This window comes from Dipodomys ordii, unplaced genomic scaffold, assembly GCF_000151885.1.
Source record: "Dipodomys ordii isolate 6190 unplaced genomic scaffold, Dord_2.0 Scaffold7, whole genome shotgun sequence".
NCBI lineage: Eukaryota > Metazoa > Chordata > Mammalia > Rodentia > Heteromyidae > Dipodomys > Dipodomys ordii.
Window position 1 is genome coordinate 20,212,092 of NW_012267223.1, and position 20,345 is coordinate 20,232,436.

The 20,345-nt window shown below is 45.6% G+C and overlaps 1 protein-coding gene across 1 annotated transcript; it reads right to left on the bottom strand.

Moving 5' to 3' along the window:
* Positions 1-322: 322 nt before the first annotated feature.
* Positions 323-15,511, bottom strand: Cwc25 (CWC25 spliceosome-associated protein homolog (S. cerevisiae)). Its single transcript, XM_013008833.1, has 10 exons — positions 15,356-15,511; positions 11,868-12,040; positions 9,642-9,878; positions 9,120-9,189; positions 6,608-6,735; positions 5,853-5,916; positions 4,492-4,694; positions 3,853-3,951; positions 1,186-1,347; positions 323-717 (listed from the first exon to the last, which is right to left on the bottom strand). The coding sequence occupies exons 1-10, from the start codon at positions 15,371-15,373 to the stop codon at positions 603-605; spliced, it is 1,269 nt and encodes a 422-aa protein (XP_012864287.1). The 5' UTR covers positions 15,374-15,511; the 3' UTR covers positions 323-602.
* Between the last annotated feature and the right edge of the window lie 4,834 nt (positions 15,512-20,345).

Below are 20,345 nucleotides of genomic sequence, written 5' to 3' on the forward strand. Positions count from 1 at the left end.
AAAGCATGTAAAAAATTATACATTTGTACATATATACATTGTATTTTTACAGTTAAGAAGATAACAATTCATTATTCGTTTAGGGTTTTTGTATTGTTTTTCTCTTCCAGGTTCTTTATCACTCTCTTGGATCTGACTTAACCTTAATGCTCCTGCCACATTTACTAAATTAAGTAAATGTTCACTTATCCTCATAGGCACAATCTGTCTGGGTAGCTCTGGAGAGAGTTCTGATGGTCTACATGTAGTAAGGCGGTGGAATGGGACTATTGACACAGGTGGGAGTTAAGATGGGGTACAAACATCCACATCCAGGAAGTACTTCCAGAGCAGGATGAGTATTCACCCCAGGACTAACTATACAATGTCCACCCATAAAACATAGTCAAAACCCACGAAGCACCCAATCGAAGTTACCAAAGTTCCCCTAATCAAGTCACACTGGTTCTCAAAAGATGAAAGGTATTTCAGGACAGAGGTCACTTTGAACAGTGGTGGGCTAACATCTATAGAAGTCATTCAAACTCTTATAAAGAGAATTTTTAAGGGGTCAGCAGCCTCCCTGGAAACATCAGGAAAGCCAGTAAGAGAGGAGATGATGTTCATCTTTTCATAAAGTTCTTCTCCAGAGCTACTGAGGTTCTCTGTAGTGAATGGATGTTCCTCTTCACTCGGTCCTCCAAGGAGGAAGTACTTGCACTCTCTAGCTTCAGGCGGCTAGAAGAGAAGACAGGCAAAAGACATTTTCAACATGGTCAACTCTCTAGCAGAATTAGGAGAGAAACAGGTTGGTAGCCATAAAGCAGCTGCGGAAACACAAGCTCTTTTCAGCCCACACAGATAATTTTCAAGTGACTCCATCTGGAACCAAATCTTTTTAATGCCCATAAGGGAAAATTCATCTGTTTTGGAAGTCAAGAATCTCATTGGAAAAAGGTTTTCTGAGCCATAAATTCTTTATAAGAAAAAAGGCCAAGGAATTTCAGTAACTTAGGAAAAAAAAATTCACTTCTTTAAACAAAAAACTTCCTATCATATGACCAGAAGCTAGAAGCAATAACAAAGATAGTCTGGAGGCTGAGCTCTAGGGTTTCCAGAGCAGATACTGAAACACATTGGGACACCAAGAATCCTACTAGAATGTCTTTGAGACAATGCCTCTGGGCAGAAAGAAGATGCACTTACTGGATGAACTTCCCATCCCGGGAGTCTAGCTTCTCCAGCCTCTGTTCCCGTTCCTCTTCCTTCGCGTGCCTCTTAAGGATGTTCTGCCTCTCTTCCTCCCTCCACTTAGCATTTTCCATCATCTCCTGCCGTTTCCGCTCTAGTTCCTCTGCTGAGAGTTTTCTGTTGAGCACAAAAACCATCAGTTCTACTTCTCTTCCAGCAAGAAATCAAAAGCAGGCTGGGAAGGTGGCTCAGTGGTAGAGCGCATGCCTTGCATGTCAGAGGCCCTGGGTTCGATTCCTCAGCACCACATAAGCAAAAAAAGAAAAAAGCCGGAAGAGGCGCTGTGGCTCAAGTGGTAGAGCGCTAGCCTTGAGCTGAAGAGCTGAGGGACAGCGCCCAGGCCCAGAGTTCAGGCCCCATGACCGGACCCAAAAAAAAAAAAAAGAAATCAAAAGCAGTATACACAGAAAGAGGTCAGGAAGGAACCCAGGCCCTTCAATTCATGGCTGGCTCCAAGGAAATGCCCTGCCCATTACTACACCAGCATGAGTTTTCTTCCTTTTAACCTCCCAGTCAGGGAGTTTCAATTTTTAGTGAAGGATTTCATAATCCCACTCAATAATCTCTTTGTTCTGAAACAAAAAAAAATATGAAATAAGATGAGAACTAGTCAGGTGCCTAAACTTAGGGTAATTATATCTCTATTACTCAACAATTATTATTTTGTTGTTTTTGTTGTTGCTGTTGTGGGTCTTGAACTCTGGGCCTGGGTGCTTTCCCTGAACTCTTCAGCTCAAGGTGAGTGCTCTACCACTTGAACCACAGCGCCACTTCCAGTTTCCTGGTGGTTAATTGGAGATAAAGAATCTCATGGACTTTTCTGCTCGGGCTGGCTTTGTCAATCCTCATATCTAAGCCTCCTGAGTAGCTAGGATTACAGGTGTGAGACATCGGCATCCAGCTTACTCCACAATTTATAGAAGAGATTGGGTGAGTCCCATCTCCCCACAAGACATGGCTAAAATTCATGGATGTAGCCCTGGCATTCACTGTAAATGAAGTGAGAGCAAGAAAGGGAGATGATGAAAAAAAAAAGGAAGGAACAAAGGGAGGGAGATGATGAACTGGCTTGTTCACTATTTAATTATCAGACATCCAACCCATTCCTTCTGAAATGGGCATGTGTTATAGTTTATATTTATCATCTAGTATGACAAACAGATTCCTCTTCAAAAGGAAAAAATAACTGAGTGCCAGTGGCTCAGTTATTTTTAAGAGTCTCAGTCCATGAGACTTTCCAAATTAACCACCAAAATGCCAGAAGTGGAGTTGTGGCTCAAATGATAGAGCACTATCCTTGAGCACAGAAGCTCAGGAATAGTGCCCAGGCTCCAAGTTCAAGCCCTAGGACTAGCACAAAAACAAAAACAAAAAATAAAGCTGGGCACCAGTGTGGCTCATGCCTGTAATCCTAGCTACACAGGAAGCTGAGACCTGAGGATTGCAATTCAAAGCCAGCTAGCGCAAGGAAGTCTGTGAAACAAAAAAAATTTTTTTGTCGGTTGTGGGGTTGGAACTCGGGACCTGAGCACTGTCCCTGAGCTCTTTTGCTCAAGGCTAGCATTCCACCACTTTGAGCTACAGCTCTACTTCTGATTTTCTGGTGGCTAATTGGGGGTAAGAATCTCATTGCCAGCGGGGCATTGGTGGCTCACGCCTGTAATCCTAGCTATTCAGGAGGCTGAGATCTGAGAATCACGGTTCAAAGCCAGCCCTCGCAGAAAAGTCCATGAGACTCTTATCTCCAATAAACCACTAGAAAACTGGAAGTGGTGCTGTGGCTCAAGCAGATAGCGCCCAAGCCCAGAGTTCAAGCCCCATGACTGTAAAAAAAAAAAAAAAAAAAAAATCTCATTGTCTTTCTCACCCAGACTAGCTTTAAACCTCCTCTCTCAGCCACCTGAGTAGCTCTGATTACAGGCTTGAGCCATCAGCACCTGGCTCTTGCTTGGCTTTTCATTCAACATAGTGCTCTACCACTTGAGCCATGCCTCTACTTCCAGCTTCTTGCTGGTTAATTGGAGATGAGTCTTTTGGATATGTCTGTCTAGGCTGACTTCAAACCTTGATCCTAGCTTCCACTATCTTTAAAAGTACTTGGTAGGGCTGGGAATGTGGCTTAGTGTTAGAGTGCTTGCCTAGGCAAGCCCTGGGTTCCATTCCTCAGTACCACATAACAGAAAAAGCTGGAAGTGACACTGTGGCTCAAGTGACAGAGTGCTAGCCTTGAGCAAAAGAAGCTTAGGGGTAGTGCCCAGGCCCTGATGAGTTCAAGCCCCAGAATTGGCAAAAGAAAAAAAGTATTTGGTGCCTGCAGTCCTCAAGTCTTCCCTGAATCTGCTAGCTTTTCATCAGTATCAGGTACTTCACATTTACTTTTTTCTAATCTCCATCCTTTGCTTCCATTTTCCAACGAATGATTTGTTAATATATCTTTTCTAGTGTTACCTCCTTTTCCGTTGTCTTTATGGGTGTATGCAGGTCATGTTTGTTTATTTATCCATTTATATAAAAGTTGGTTTGACAAAGAGTCAGATAAATTACCTACTTGCCCTGATGTGAGCTGCCTCTAGATTCAGTTCTATAGAATCGATAGTTAAATCTACTGTACTCTTGGCTTACCTGGTGTATCCAGAAGCATGCCGCCTCTGGTAGACCTCCTTTTTAGGTGATGGGCTCTTACTCTGGGCTCTTTCTCTCCTCTTTCCCTTAGAGCTGTGCCTGTAATGAATGAGGAAGGGAAAAGTCTCTTCAATACAAAAGCATTTTACCCTTATAGTCTTTTTTTCTTTTTTTTGGCTGGGCCTGGACACTGTCCCTGAGCTCTTTTACTCAAGGCTAGCACTCTTACCACTTGAGCCACAGCCCCACTTCTGGCTTTTTTTTTTGTTTATGTGGTACTGAGGAATCGAACCCAGGGCTTCATGCATGCTAGGCAAGCACTCTACCACTAAGCCACATTCCCAACTACCCTTATAGTCTGAAAACTATAATCCAAATGTAAGAGAAAAAGGGGGAAAATCCACCAGCACAATATATTCCTACAAATATGTGGTCTTGGAGGCCTAAAGTTTACAGTGAGATTGAGAAAGGAAATAATACAGCAATGATATTTAGGAAATACAATGATGTGTATGGCTCAAGTAGTAAAAGATGTACCCAACATGCCCTGGGACTCAGGCAGAAAACAAAAACAAAAATAACTGTTATGACCAGTTTCCTGTGACCACAAGCTATTTCCTAATGAATCCCCTTACTCACAGTTTGCTGGGCCTTGGGGACCGCGATCTTCTGCCCAGTGATCGAGACCTCCTATCCCGGGACCCTGGTTCCCTAGTATTCTTCTTGCTGGCATGTCTGGGGGGTGAGTGGGAGGAGCTTCTGGACCTGGAATGGTTCTTCATCCCCTTTTGTTCAGCTATCAGAGAGCTATGCAATCCTTGGGTATGGTCACTGTCCCTGACCTGTATCATTAGGAAAGGAAGGGAAGAAAAATTTTCATAGGACAAGTTAGAGATTCAAGAGAAATTATAGTGAAACAAGGAAAGAATGAGCAATAAGGTTCTCAATGGGGCCAACAGTGATGACAGATAAGCAGCCAAAAGCAGGAAGTTATCTTCAGAATCCCTTAAAAGAATGTGACAAGCTTCAGCTTGTCACTAAAGCCAAAGGAAGGCAAGAGCAAAAGCATAAGGGACAGGATCAAACATACTGATGGAAGTGCTTGGCTGAGGCAGACAGATAGAAAATTCTAGGCCAGTCCAGGCTACATGACAAGTCTTGAGGCTAGCCTGGGGTATTCAGCTAAACCCCATCTCAAAGGAAAGAAACAAAAAAATTCCACCCATGGTAGTACACCATCTGTAATTTCAGGACTAGGGAGACAAGGCAGGAAGATTGTAAGTTCATTCACAGCCAGTCTGAACTACCCAGAAAGTTCCAAGACAGCATGCTCTATAGACCAAAATTCTACCCCATAAAAGTGAAGGGCTGGCCAGACAGTAAGGCTACTAAGGAAGCTGAGATCTGAGGATCATGGTTCAAAGCCAGTCTGGGCAGGAAAAGCCATGAGACTCTTATCTCCAATTAACCACCAGAAAACAGAAGTGGTGCTGTTGCTCAAAGTGTTACAGCACTAGTGTTGAGTGAAAGAACTCAGGGTCGGCACCCAGACCCTGAGTTCAAACCCCATGATTAACAAAAAACAAAAGCAATGTGGCTCAAGTGGTAGCCTTGAGGACAGAGAGGCTCAGGGACAGTGCCCAGGCTGGTGACAGCTCAGAGGTAGAGTACTTTCCCCATATATTCAAAGTTCTGTCTTTGATTCTAGCAATAGAAAAAAGAAAGAAAGAATGCTGCCAGTTGTCCATTGGTCAAAAGTCATCAAACGGTTTATTTCATGTAAATTATCTGCAGAGGGATGGACAGAGTACCTAAATGCTCCACTAGTTATTTCTTCTCTGCAGAAGAGCCCTGGTCATAGTAACAGACTCAGGGATAACGCTTGGGTCTGTTCCCCAATAGCCCAACCTTCGATGTCCAAACTCTACTATGTACAAGTTGTCAATGTGGCATACTACACAGCTCTACAGTCACTCACTCTGAAGAGCCCAAATCCCTACCTGCAGTCCATATCCAGGGACTTTGGAAAAAACAGGAAAAGAATTTGCCATCTTCTTTTGAGACCTAAGAGATCAAAACACAGGTACTCATTAAAAAACAAAATTCAGACAGGTCCATTTTAAATCTCTCATGCTGAAACACATACCCTGCTTCCAACGTGACCTTTCATACCTCCCAGCTATTACTTGGCAATGTGTTTCTCTATTTGGACTGTCTTTGCTGGAAGATGTATCAGCACAGTCAAGTTTTTCCTGTGAAAAGCCGTGGGCCGAACTTCTCAGCCCCATTGCCTGAACACATTCTCCTCTCACCTCATGTTGCTATTCCAGGGACTAATGGTGAGTCAGCAGCAGCAGAGCTGACTGTTCCCATGGGGAAGACACAGAATGGGCCCACACGGCCCCATTAATCCATTAAAAAAAAAAAAAAAAGCCTACATGAAACCCAGTTCCATCTTGAGGACTCAAGTTGAGTTCAAAATAGTCACCCCAGGTCTGACCTAAGATCCACTGGGCTAATGCCAGATCACTGAGGAGGTCTCTCTGCAGTAGCACACCAAGAGACCCAGCCACATTTAGCATCCCAGGGAATTCTAGTACTAGCCGACCAGCTCTGTGGCATGGGACTATCTTAAAGTATTCAGCACTGAACTCCCTCCTGTCTGGCACTTGCTGGCACAGGGCAGGTGCTTAGTCTGCTCATGGAGTGAAGGAGTGAATGAACAAGAGAGGTATGCTGGCCTCTGCGTGCTTACCTTCCTCGACTATGTTCATCCTCACTGCTGGACCGACTACTGCTTGAACTTCTGTGCTTGTGTTTCTTGTGTTTCTTCTTCTTCTCCTTCTTTTTCTTCTTCTCCTTTTTCTCCAGACTCATTTGCAACTAGAAAATACCGAGAACATACCATACAATATTACTACAACTCCTGTGAGTCGCCCCCTGTGCAGGCATTGGGGGACTGATGTACAAATATGACTTCCTGCTGTACACAGGTCCAGAACATTACTACAGGGTCCTTGACAACAAACCTGGTTATGCAAAAATGTACCCTAGACTCACCAACAGAAGCTCTGAGAGGTAAGCAAAGAACTCCATTGCCTAGGAGTTGCCATTCTTCCCATTCAAAACACCTCCAACTCTACTAAAAGCAATCAGGGACTGTAAAGTCAACCTTTAATTTTCTTTTTTTTTTTTGGGTCCGGTCGTGGGGCCTGAACTCTGGGCCTGGGCATTGTCCCTCAGCTCTTCAGCTCAAGGCTAGCGCTCTATCACTTGAGCCACAGCGCCACTTCCGGCTTTTTTCTTTTTGCTTATGTGGTGCTGAAGAATCGAACCCAGGGCCTCGAGCATGCAAGGTAAGTAAGTGCTCTACCACTGAGCCACCTTCCCAGCCCAACCTTTAATTTTCTTTAGCAACTGATTAAAAAAATCTAAAACCAGGGGTGGTGGCTCATGCCTGTAAACCTAGCTACTTAGGAGGCTGAGATCTGAGGATCGTGGTTCAAAGCCAGCCCGGGCAGGAAAGGCTGTGAGACTCTTATCTCCAATAAACCGCTCAGAAAACCAAAAATGGCACTGTGGCTCAAGTGATAGAGCACTAGCCTTGAGCTGAAGAGCTAAGGGACAGCACCCAGGCCCAGAATTCAAACTCCACAACCAACCAAAAAAGAAAAAAAAATCTATAACATGTGACTAATAAATGATCCCTGGAGCTTTATAACAGAACCAAGGACATACTCTGGTCTCTTGAACAAGCCATGATCATACTTTCTACAGACCTATCATATACCTTCCTTTTTTCTCTCTCTCTCTCTGTCTCTCTCTCTCTGTCTCTGTCTGTCTGTCTGTCTGTCTGTCTGTCTCTCTCTCTCTCTCTCTCTCGCTGGTCCTAGGGCTTGAATTCAGGGCCTGGGCACTGCTCTAACCTTTTGTGCTCAAGGCTAGTGCTCTACTACTTGAGCCACAGCTCCACTTCTGCCTTTTTGATGGTTAATTGGAAATTAACCATTTTCCTGCGTAGGCTAACTTCAAAATGTGATTCTCAGATTTCAGCCTTCCAAGTAGGGAAGATTACAGGCATGAGCCACTAGTGCCTGGCCCATACCTTCTTCTCCTGGAAAAGGGTAACCCATGGTGCTTTTCCAACCAAAAGACAAAAGAGAGCTGGGTGACAGTGGTTTATACCTCTAATCCTAATCACTCAAGAGGCTGAGATCCATAGGATCAAAGTTTGAAGCCAGCCCAGGCAAAAATGTCTAAAATAACCGGGAGAAAAACAGACTGGAAGTGTGACTCAAGTGGTAGAACAACAGTATACCAGTTGTAGCTGAATAAAAACAAGGCTTGAGTTTAACAATACTGGCACACACAAAGTTTTTAAGACTGACTGTATAAATTATAAGATAGGGAACCTGGGCTGGGAAGGTGGCTCAGTGGTAGAGGGCTTGCCTTGCATGCCTGAGGCCCTGGGTTCGATTCCTCAGCACCACATAAGCAAAAAGAAAAAAGCCAGAAGTGGGGCTGTGGCTCAAGTGGTAGAGACTAGCCTTGAGTTGAAGATCTGAGGGACAGTGCCCAGGCTCAGAGTTCAGGCCCCACGACCAGACCCAAAAAAAAAAAAAAAGGAAAGAAAGGGAACCTACTTAACAAGCACACAGACCTGAGATCAAATCTTAGTATCATCCCAATTTTCTTTTTTTGGGGAGGGGGTCAATTGTAGGGCTTAAACTCTAGGCCTACGCACTATCCCTGAGTTCTCAGTTCAAGGTAAGCACTCTATCACTTGAGCCACAGCGTCACTTCTGGTGTTCTGGTGGTTAAATGGAGATCAGAGTCTCACAGACATTCCTGCCCAAGCTGGCTTTGAACCTCGAGCCTCAGATCTCAGCCTCCTGAATAACGGGATTACAGTCGTGAGCCACTAGCACCCGGCACAAAGAAAATTTTGAAGGCCCTTGTTTACTTCCCTATGGTAAGAAGCAGAGAAAAGTTCTCATTCTTACATCAAATAGCTAAAAGACAGGCTGAGAGTGTGGCTTAGTGGTAGAGTGCTTGCCTGTCATGCATGAAGCCCTAGGTTCAATTCTTTAGTACCACATAAACAGAAAAAGCTGGAAGTGCCATAGTAGCGTGGTAGCCTTGAGCAAATGAAGCTCAGAGACAGTGCCTAGCTCTTGAGTTCAAGCCCCAGTACTAGCAAAAATAAAAATAAAAATAAAATAATAGCTAAAAGGCACACTTTGTTACCGACTGGATACGCAACTTACCAATTCTTTGATTTTCTTCATTTTCACAGGATTGTTCAATACTTCTCTTTTTTTCTCCTCTTCTTTTTTCCTAAATGGAGAAAAATATAAAACTCATGACATTTGTTTTTTTGAGTGTGTGCCAATAGTGGGCCTCCCATTTGCTTTGCTTTTTTGCTCAAGGCTGGCCCTCTACCTCTTAAGCCACACCTCTACTTTGAGTTTTTTGGTTGTTTACCAGAATTTAGAATTTGTCTGCCTGGACTGGCTTTCTAGCATGGGCAGGAAAGTTCTTGAGACTCTTATCTCTAATTAACCATTGAAAAGCCAGAGATGAAGCTGTGGCTTAAGCAGTATAACACCAGCCTTGATCAAAAGAAGAGCAGAGCCTCCCTGAGTTCAAGCCCAGGACAAGCACCAAAAACAAAAACATAAACAAAAAACATCAAACATGGAGCCTATAATCCCACCCATGTGGAGGTAGAGATGGGGGAGTCTCTAAGCATCTCTGTAACAAGCCCTTTCCCAGTTCCTGAGGAGTACCTGATGATGAAGAGCGGGTCCTCCCGGATTTTGCTGGCCATGTCAAGAAGAGAATTGGCTCCAGATGGGGCAAAGATAGAGCCAGGGAGGAGTCCTGTCTCAGAAGAGCAGCCAGCCTCTTTTTCCTCCATCTTCTCAAAAACGTATTTGTCAATGGGACGTCCCAGCAGGTACTCATCACGGTTCACCATCCCACCAGGACCCTGATACATCCAGTCTAACTTTTCTTCTTTTTTCCTGGGTGAAGAAAACAAGTAAAAAAATACACATTCCCACCGGGCGCTGGTGGCTCACGCCTGTAATCCTAGCTACTCAGGAGGCTGAGATCTGAGGATCGAGGTTCAAAGCCAGCCCGGGCAGGAGAGACCGTGAGACTCCTATCTCCAATAAATCACCAGAAAACCGGAAGTGGCACTGTAGCTCAAGTGGTAGAGCGCTCACCTTGAGCTGAAGAGCTGAGGGACAGCGCCCAGGCCCAGAGTTCAAGCCCCACGCCCACCAAAAAAAAAAAAATACACATTCCCACAAAAGTGCAATACCTAAACACTTCTTCACACACACACACACACGCACGCACGCACGCACGCACTGAAATGAACTCCAAAGATATGGAAACAAAGGACTTTCTTAATTTTTCTTTTTTTCTTTTTTTTTTCTGCCAGTCTTGGGGCTTGAACTCAGGGTCTGGGCACTGTCCCCGAACTACTTTTGCTCTAGACTAGCACTCTACTGCTTGAGCCACAGTACCACTTCTGGCTTTTTCTGTTTGTGTGGTACTAAGGAACGGAACCCAGGGGCTATATGCATGCTAAGCAAGCACGCTACCATTAAGCCATATTCCCAGCGTGCGCGTGCGTGCGTGCGTACATCTGTCTGTCTGTCTGTCCTGAACTCTGGGCCTGGGCACTGTCCCTCAGCTCTTACTTGAGCCACAGCACCACTTCTGGCTTTTTCTGCTTATGCGGTGCTGAGGAATCGAACCCAGAGCCTCATGCATGCAAGGCAAGCACTCTACCACTGAGCCACCTTCCCAGCCCCCCCCAGCCCGCTTTTTTCTTTTTTTTTTTTTTTAATACTGGTCCTGGGGCTTGAACTCAGGGACTGAGCCCTGTTTTGCTCAAGGCTAGTGCTCTACCACTTGAGCTCCAGCTCCACTTCTGGCTTTTTTATGGTAATTGGAGATGAGAGTCTCCAGGCTGTCTCAAATTTGTAATCCTCCTGCCACTGCCACTGCCTCCCAAGTGCTTTACCAAGTCTTAAAAGGACTCACCAGCTGGGTGCTTGTGGCTCACACCTGTAATCCCAGCTACTCAGGAGGCTGAGATCTAAGGATTGCAGTTCAAAGCCAACCTGAGCAGGAAAGTCTCTCATGATATTCATCTCCAACTAATCACCAGAAACAGGAAGTGGAGCTGTGGCTCAAAGTGGTACAGTGCTAGACTTGAGTGAAAAAGCTCAGGGACAGCGCCCAGGCCCCAAGCTCAAGCCCCACAACTGACAACAACAACAACCTTAACACACATCAGCTTATTGTATCTTCTAGTAAGAGAATACGTTGCAAAGCTGGGATCTGGGGCCATAGTATTTAACTGCTGGTTCCACCAGATGTAACTGGGTGACTGAGCAACTTACTTCTGTCACCTCTATCCTCATCCCTAAAATGCAACCTTAATTAATGTCTGTCACTGATACTCTCATTACTTTGTGGGGTTTTTTTGTTGCTGTTGTGGGGCTTGAACTCAAGCCTGGGAGCTGTCCCTGGGCCTCTCTGTGCTCAAGGCTAGCATGCTACTACTTGAGCCATAGCACCATTTTTGGTTTTTGAGTGGCTAATTGGAGATAAGAGTCTCACAGTGGGCTGGGAAGGTGGCTCAGTGGTAAGAGTGCTTGCCTTCCATGAATGAGAATTCTTAGCCTAAAGGTATCCACCTGCCTCAGCTTATAAGTAGCTAGGACTATAGTTACACACCACTGTGCCTGGCAGCCAAGAGGGAGTAGGTACCCATGGCTCCTAGCCAGGAGGTTGAGATCTGAGGACTGAGGTTGGAAGCCAGCCTGGGCAGACAAATCTGTGAGACTCATTTCCAATTAACCAGCAAAAAGACAGAACTGGAGGTGTTGATCAAGTGGCAGAACACTGTTCAGCTAACACATGTCACATGGATGAGGCACCCACAGTCAGTCCGACAATTCCCCGCAGGCCTGGCCACACAGCTCCTCACTTACTTGACAGCCCCGACATCCTCTGCATATCGCTGCATCTCTTCCCGAGCCCGCTCCTCCCGCAGCTCCCGCTGTAGCTCCTCAATCTTCTTCCGCTCAGCTTCATGCTTCTGCTCAGCCTTCCAGACTTTCTCCACATTTCGGAGGGTTTGTGGATGCCAGCTCTTCTTCAGGTTCTGTGGTGAACATTAGGAGGGAGAATTCAGCAAGTGGTGGTGATGAATATGACTGGTACTGCCTCATTCACTTCTTCTCTAACCCAGGCATGATAAGACACGCATGTAAGAATCAGACTTCAGGCTTGGTGATATAGTACTTACTTAGCATGCATAAGATCCTGGTCCAAGTGCCAGAACAGAAAAAAAAAAAGGGAAAGCAAGAGTTCTTGAACCATGACAAAGTTTGCATTTACTAATAATTCATCCAGGGGTTGGGAAGGTGGCTCAGTGGTAGAATGCTTGCCTCGCATGCATGAGGCCCTGCATTCCATTCCTCAGCACCACATAAACAGAAAAAGCAGGAAGTGGCGCTACAGCTCAAGTGGTAGAGCACTAGCCTGGAGCTGAAGAACTCAGGGACAGCACCCAGGCCCAGAGTTCAGGCCCTATGATTGACCAAAAAATACATAAATAAACAAATAAATAATAATAATAAACATTCATCCAGGGCTGGGAATGTAGCTTAGTGGTAGAGTGCTTGCCTAGCATGCATGAGGCCCTAGGTTCGATTCCTCAGTACCACATAAACAGAAAAAGCTAGGCTCAAGTGGTAGAGTACTAGCCTTGAGTATAGAGAGGCTCAGGGATAGAGCCTAGGCCCTGAGTTTAAGCCCTAGGACCTGCAAAAAAAAAAAAAATCATTCATCCAGATGCCAGTAACTCCTAGCTACTCAGGAGGCTGATATTTGAGTTCTGCAGTTTGGAGCCACCCATGAAGGAAAGTCCATAAGACTCTTATCCAGAGTGAACCACCAAAAGCCCAAAAGTGGAACTGTGACTCAAGTAGTAGTGTGTTAGACTCAAGCACAAAAGCTCAGAAACTGTGCCCAGGCCCTGAGTACAAACTCCAGGACTGGTACACACAAAACCTTTCATATGTGCCAGGGGTGGGGTAGTTGTTCAAGTACATAACAAGGCCTTTCCTAAGTTCCCTTCAGTTTTTACCTACTCCTACTGGTCATCATAAAATGGGAGTTGGTGGTGATAAGGCGTAAGGTAGGGGACAAGGAGAGAGAATGGTATTTATTTTGAAAGGCAAAAGAACTCATTGACATTGGATATTCATTTTTTTTCTTTCTAGTTTTTCTTTCATTTTTGTTTTTTGTATTTTTGTGCTGGTCCTGAGCTTGAACTCAGGACCTGGGTGCCGTCCCTGAGCTTAGGTGTTCTACTTGAGCCACAGCTGTACTTCTGGCTTTTTGGGTGGTAACTGGACATAAAAGTTTCATGGACTTTCCTGCCTGGGTGGCTCAAACCAAGATTCTCAGATCTTAGCCTCCTGAATAGGTAAGATTAAAAGCAGGAACCACTGGCACTCAGCCACTTTTTATTTCTTTCAATTCTTATTTTGTTATTATTTTTGGCAGTACTAGGGCTTTAGCCTAGTGTCTCTCACTCTTGCTTGGCTTTTTTGTTCATGGCAGATCCTCCACCATTTGAGCCACACCTCTGGTATGGCTTTTGGCTGGTTAACTGGAGATTGAGTCTCCTGGACTTTTCTGCTCAAACTGGCTGGCTTCAAAACTCAACTCTCTTTATCTTGGCCTTCTGAGTGGTTAATTGTAGATAAGAGTTTTACGGACTTGCCCTCCTGGGCTGGTTTGAAACTATGATCCTCAGATCTAAGCTGCTGAGATCTCAGATCTCACCAGTACCTAGCTGGACACCTACACTTTTTTTTGTTTGTTTCCCAGAGAGGAGGACAAACTCAGGGTCTGACACTTGCCAAGCAAGTGGTCTTCTACTAATCTAAATCCCCAACTCTTGGATATCCACTCTTATGAATACAATCTTCTGGCTGGGAATGTGGCTTAGTGGTAGATTGCTTGCCTAGCATGCCTAAAGCCCTGGGTTCGATTCCTCAGTACCACAAAAACAGAAAAAGCTGGAAATGGCGTTGTGACTAAAATGGTAAGAGTGCTAGCCTTGAGGAAAAAGAAGCTCAGGGACAATGCCCAGGCCCTGAGTTCAAGCCCCAGGACTGGCCAAAAAAAAAAAAAATCCCTTTCCCAGTGTCCACTTGACTCTCAATTCCTAAGCTTACTTAATTCCTATTAGGCCTATTTTTTTTTCTCTCTCTCTCTCTTTTTTGTCAGTTATGGGGCTTAAACTCTGGGCCTGGGCGCTGTCCCTCAGCTCTTCAGCTCAAGGCTAGCGCTCTACCACTTGAGCCACAGCGCCACTTCTGGTTTTCTGAGTGGTTTATCGGAGATAAGAGTCTCACAGCCTTTACTGTCCGGCTGGCTTTGAACTGTGATCCTCACATCTCCACCTCCTGAATAGCTAGGACTACAGGTGTGAGCTATCAGTGCCAGGCTAGGACTTCTTTTAACTTTGCTTTCCCTTGGTTCTGATCATCCCCTTCACCCTCAAAGATTATTTCTCTGTTCTCTCGTCTTCCTTTCCTTTCCCTTCCCTTCCTCTCTCCATCAACCACTACTTTGGTTCAGCAAGTTCCCCTAAGGCAGCAACATCTAAAGACAGTTCAAAATTAGCCTGGTGAAGTGGGAAAGGGGAGTAGAACGTAGATTTCCAGAGGAAACATTCTTACTGCAGTCCCAGCAGTGAGAAAGAACACAGCATGAATAATTTTGTGTGTCTAGAGGTGGAATGCAAGGTGGTAGAGAAGGGGCACAAGATGAAGACAACTACAAAAGGAACTATTAAGGGCCTTTCAAGCCATGTAAAGAGACTAGACATCTCCAATTAACTACCAACAAGCTGAAATGGAGCTGTGGCACAAAGCAGTAGAGCACAATAGCTCAGGGACAGCACCCAGGCCCTGAATTCAAGCCCCAGGACTGTACACGTACACGCGTACGTATACACACACATCCCATACTAAAGGCAGCGTGTTATGGCCTCAATATCTCCTTCCTCTCCTAGCCATGGTTTCAACTCTCTATCTTCTCAGAATTTCCAACCCACCGGGGTTGAAGAACACAAATACCACCACCACCACACCGGCCAACCTAGCATATCTTTACCGGTTCCCCGGTCCAAACAATCTCCCCCTCCAAGACACCGCCCTCTCCGAGAAATTCAAGACTTCGTTCCCATGGTTACCCACCTCCCTACCTATCTCTCTGTCTGACTCTGTCTCTCTGTCTCTCTGTCTGTCTCTCTGTCTCTGTCTCTGTCTGACTCTCTCTGTCTGACTCTGTCTCTCTCTCTCTCACACACACACACTTCCACCCCACCCCCTTCCGATTCTCATCCTCAGAGACAATTCCCGACTTCATTTTCCCCTTACTCAGGCCTGCCCCCACTTACCAGGTCTCCACCCCCCATGGTGGTGGAGACGTTTCCTCACTCTTCGGCTGGAGACGAACTCAGGGAAGATCCAGGGCAAGCGTAGGGAGACGGCTCCGAGACCCCCTCACGGGTTGCGTTCCCAGAAGGAACTAGCAGTCACTTTCCGAGCCCGGTCTAGAGAGCACCTCCGGGAATGACGTCATAGTGCCGCGCCGCGGTCGCGGAGAGATTACGTAAATCACTCAGTGACCAGGCGGGACCCAGACGGTCCTCTTGTGCTCACTGCCTGGTTGGAGTTTCCCAGCTGTGAACATACTACAGCTCAGCTGGACGCCGGTGACTCACGCCTGTCATTTTAGCTTCTCGGGAGACTGAGTTTTGAGGGTCTTGAGTGGAAACCAGGGAAAGTCCAAGGGACTCATGGCCTGTTAACCAAAACAGCCAGAAGTGGAGCTGTGGCTCAAGTGACAGAGATCTAGCCTTGAGCAAAAAAAACTCAGGGACAGCGTCCAGGCCCTGAGTTCAAGACCCAAGATCGAAGAAAAAACAAAAACAAGCAAAAAAAAAAAATCTTGTGCTCTGGCCATTGCATTCGTAGTCCCGTTGCTATGACAGCGCACCAAGATTCTTCCCTCCCCACTATCGTGCCTCAGGCCGGTTTCCCTGGACACCCAAACTGATCATCTTACTCCACGCCTGTTTAAACTAGGTGGTCTAGAATATGCCAGGGTTGGAAGAGTGGCTCAAATGGTAGAGCACCAGTCAACCAAGCTGACCAAGCATAAGGCCCTAAGTTTAATTACTGGTACTGATAATGGAGTTCTGTTTTGGAATGATAAAAATGTTCTGAAATTGTGTTAGTGGTTGCATGACTAAATATACTCAAGATCATTGAAGCCAGGAGCCAGTAGCTCATGCCTGTAACCGCAGGTACTCAGGAGGCTGAGATCTGAGATCAAAGTTCAAAGCCAGCCTGGATAGAATAGTCCATGAGACTCATCCCTAATTAATCACCAAAAAGGATGGAAGTAGAACTGTAGCTCAAGTGATAGAGCACTAGCTTTGAGCATAAAAGGTCAGGCACAGTGCCCAGGCCTTGAGTTCAAGCCCCAGAATGGATACAAAAACAAACAATAAAAAACACAGGCCTGGTACCAGTGGCTCAGGCCTATAATTCTACCTACTGAGGAGGCTGAGATCTGAGGGATCTCCATTCTAAGCCAGCACAGGCAGAAAAGTCTGTGAGACTCTTTATCTCCAATTAACCCCCAGAAAACCTAAGTGGATCTGTGACTCAATGTGATAGAGCACTAGCCTTGAGCAGAAAAGCTCAGGGACAGTGCCCAGGCCTTGAATTCAAGCCCCATGACAAAAAAAAAAAGGAAAGAAAGGTTTTCTATGCTTTTTTTTTTTTTTTTGGTGCTGAAAGTCAAACCCAGGGTCTTGCAGATGGCTAGGCAAGTGTTCTACACTGAATTGAATCTCCATCCCTGAATTTTATAATTTTTTTGTGGGGGGGACAGTTGTGGGGCTCAAACTCAAAGCCTAGACACTGTCCCTAAGCTTTTTCACTCAAGGCTAGTGATCTACCACTTCAAGCCACAGCTCCACTTCCAGTTTCCTAGTAGTTTTTAATTAGAGATAGGAGTCTCATAGATGGCTGGGCACCGATGGCTCACACTTGTAATCCTAGCTACTGAGGAGGCTGAGATCTGAGGATCGCAGTTCAAAGCCAGCTTGGACAGGAAAGTCCGTGAGACTTATTTCCAATAAACCACTAGAAAACCAGAAGTGATGCTGTGGCTCAAGCGGTAGAGCACTCACCTTGAGCTGAAGAGCTCAGGGACAGTGCCCAAGCCCAGAGTTCAAGCCCCATGACCGACAAAAAAAAAAAAAAAAAAAGGCTTATGGACTCTTATGGAGTAGCTAGGATTACATGTGTGAGTCACCAGTAGCTGGCTGAATTCTGCATTTTGGGGTAAAATGTTAAAGTATGCAAATAATATCAATAGTTATTAATGAAATCAGTATCATATTCCATAAATAAATACAATATTAAATGTTAAATTTAATATTAATGGTTAGGAATGTGGGCTAGTGGTAGAATGCTTGCCTAGCATGGATGAAGACCTGGGTTCCATTCCTCAGTACCTCATAAACAGAAAAAGTCAGAAGTGGCTCTGTGGCTCAAATGGTAGAGCAAAAGAAGCTCAGAGAAAGCAGGGTACCAGTGGCTCATGCCTCTAATCCTAGCTACTCTGGAGGCTGAGATATGAGGATCGTGCTTCAAAGCCAGCCCAGGCCAACTTATCACCAATAAACCACTAGAAAACCAGAAGTGATGCTGTGGCTCAATCGGTAGAGCGCTGGTCTTGTGCTAAAGAGCTGAAGACCGACAAAAAAAAAAAAAAGAAGAAGAAGAAGAAGCTCAGAGACAGTGCCTAGACTCAGGCCCAGTTCAAGCCCCAGGACTGTTAAATACTAAATCTACACATGTTCCCTTTGATTAAAACGTGGAGATTCAGCCGTGGCCTGGTATGTTAAATAGTGGAAGGATGCCAGAGGTAGGGGGATCATGGTCTGAGGCCTGCCCAATGCAAAAATGAGAGGCCCTACTTTAAAAAAGAAAACAAGGGTCTGGGAAGGTGGCTCAGTGGTAGAGCACTTGCCTTGCATGCATGAGGCCCTGGGTTCGATTCCTCAGCACCACATAAGCAAAAAAGAAAAAAACCTGGAAGTGGCGCTGTGGCTCAAGTGATAGAGCGCTAGCCTTGGGCTGAAGAGCTGAGGGATAGTGCCCAGGCCCAGAGTTCAGGCCCCACAACCGGACCCAAAAAAAGAAAAAAAGAAAAACAATATTTTTTTGAAGGCATGGAGGTGTGACTGAAGTAGTAGAGTGTCTAGCAAGTTGAAGGCCCTAAGTTTAAACCTCCAGTAGTACCAAGAAAGTAAAAAAAGACATTCAGGGCTGGGAAGGTGGCTCTGTGGTAGAGCGCTTGCCTTGCACGCATGAGGCCCTGGGTTTGATTCCTCATCACCACATAAGCAGAAAAAACTGGAAGTGGCACTGTGGCTCAAGTGGTAGAGTGCTAGCCTTGAGCTGAAGAGCTGAGGGACAGCACCTAGGCCGAGGTCAGGCCCACAACCAGCAAAAAAAAAAAGAAGACATTCAGACATGTTAGAAAGCTAGCACCAAATAAGACTTTTCCTTAAGTTCCTCAAGAAGAAAAAGGTTTGAAAAAGGGAATTTTTTTAAGGGGTGGGGGAGTTGGTCATGGGGTTTGAACTCTGGGCCTGGGCACTGTCCCTCAGCTCTTCAGCTCAAGGCGAGCACGCTACCACTTGAGCCACAGTGCCACTTCTGGTTTTCTCAGTGGTTTATTGGAGATGAGAGTCTCACAGACTTTCCTGCCTGGGCTGGCTTTGAGCCGTGATCCTCAGATCTCAGTCTCCTGAGTAGCTAGGATTACAGGCGTGAGTCACCGGAGCCTGGCTTAAAAAAAAAAAAAAAAGGAATTTTTTTTCACTCTGCAAATACTTGCAGTGCCCATCATCCCACACTTGGGGCAAACTAATTTGTGAGATGTAAAGCTACAGTGTGCTCCCAGTGTTCCATCCATGGAAGCAAGGCTTATTAAATGGCAAACGAGGGACATATATAGTGGTTATGTGTTTTTAATCAAGCTACTCATTAGTGCAAGACTTCTCTATAATTCCTGGCTGTTATTTCCTGTGCCTCATTTTTCCTGATCTATCCTGCCTCAGAGCCAACATAATACCCATACCACAGTCCAGCAGTGGACTCTTCCTGGGACAAGACATTCAACTGTTCTTCATCCCCTTTAAAGGAAATGATCCAATTTTTGTGTTCTTCCACACAAATAGACCTTCTTTCTGCTGTGCTGTGATCAAACAAGGGCCACATACAGAAGACAAAGACTGACCATTGAGCTACATCCCCATTCTTTTTTCAGTACTGACACTTGGTAAGCAGGCATTCTGTGAATTCACCTCCAGCTCCTTTGTTGTTGTTGTTTTGTTTTGTCTTGTTTTGGTTAGTTGTGGGGCTTGAACTCTGGGCCTGGGCTCAGCCCCTGAGCTCTTCAGCTCAAAGCTAGTGCTCTTGGGGCTGGGAAGGTGGCTCAGTGGTACAGCCCTGTGGCTCAAGTGGTAGAGTGATAGCCTTGAGCTGAAGAGCTGAGGGATAGCGCCCAGGCCCAGAGTTCAGGCCCCATGACTGTACCAAAAAAAAAAAAAAAAAAAGCTAGTGCTCTTGCATTTTGAGCCACAGTGCCACTTCTGGCTTTCTCACAGACTTTTCTGCCTGGGCTGGCTTTGAACAGTGATCCTAAGATCTCAGCCTCCTGAGGAGGTAGGAGTAGGATTACAGGCATGAGCCACCAACACTCTGCACCAGCTCCTTCCTTTTATCTTTTCTGTGTGTGTGTGTGTGTGTGTGTGTGTGCTAGTTCTAAGGTTTGAACTTGGGGCCTTTGCACTCTACTCTTCCTCAGTTTTTTTTCTGCTCACAGCTGGCACTCTCACTTGCAACACACCTCCTATCTGGCATTTTGCTGATTACCTGGAGAGAGAGATTAGAATATTTATTTGCCCAGGCTGGCTTTGAACCATAATCTTTAGATTTCAGCCTTCTAAGTGTCTAGGATTATAGGTATGAGCCACTGGTGCCTGGCTTAAAACCTGTCTTTCCATAGACACAAGCAAGAAAACGTCTTTCTTCTGACAGCTAGACTTTGTATGTCTACACTATTCAAAAATAGGTACTGAAAGAAGTTTCACCTTGGCCAGGCGCCGGTGGCTCACGCCTGTAATCCTAGCTACTCAGAATGCTGAGATCTGAGGATCTCGGTTCAAAGCCAGCCCAGGCAGGAGAGACCGTGAGACTCCTATCTCCAATAAACCACTAGAAAACCGGAAGTGGTGCTGTAGCTCAAGTGGTAGAGAGCTCCTCTTGAGCTGAAGAGCTGAGGGACAGCGCCCAGGCCCA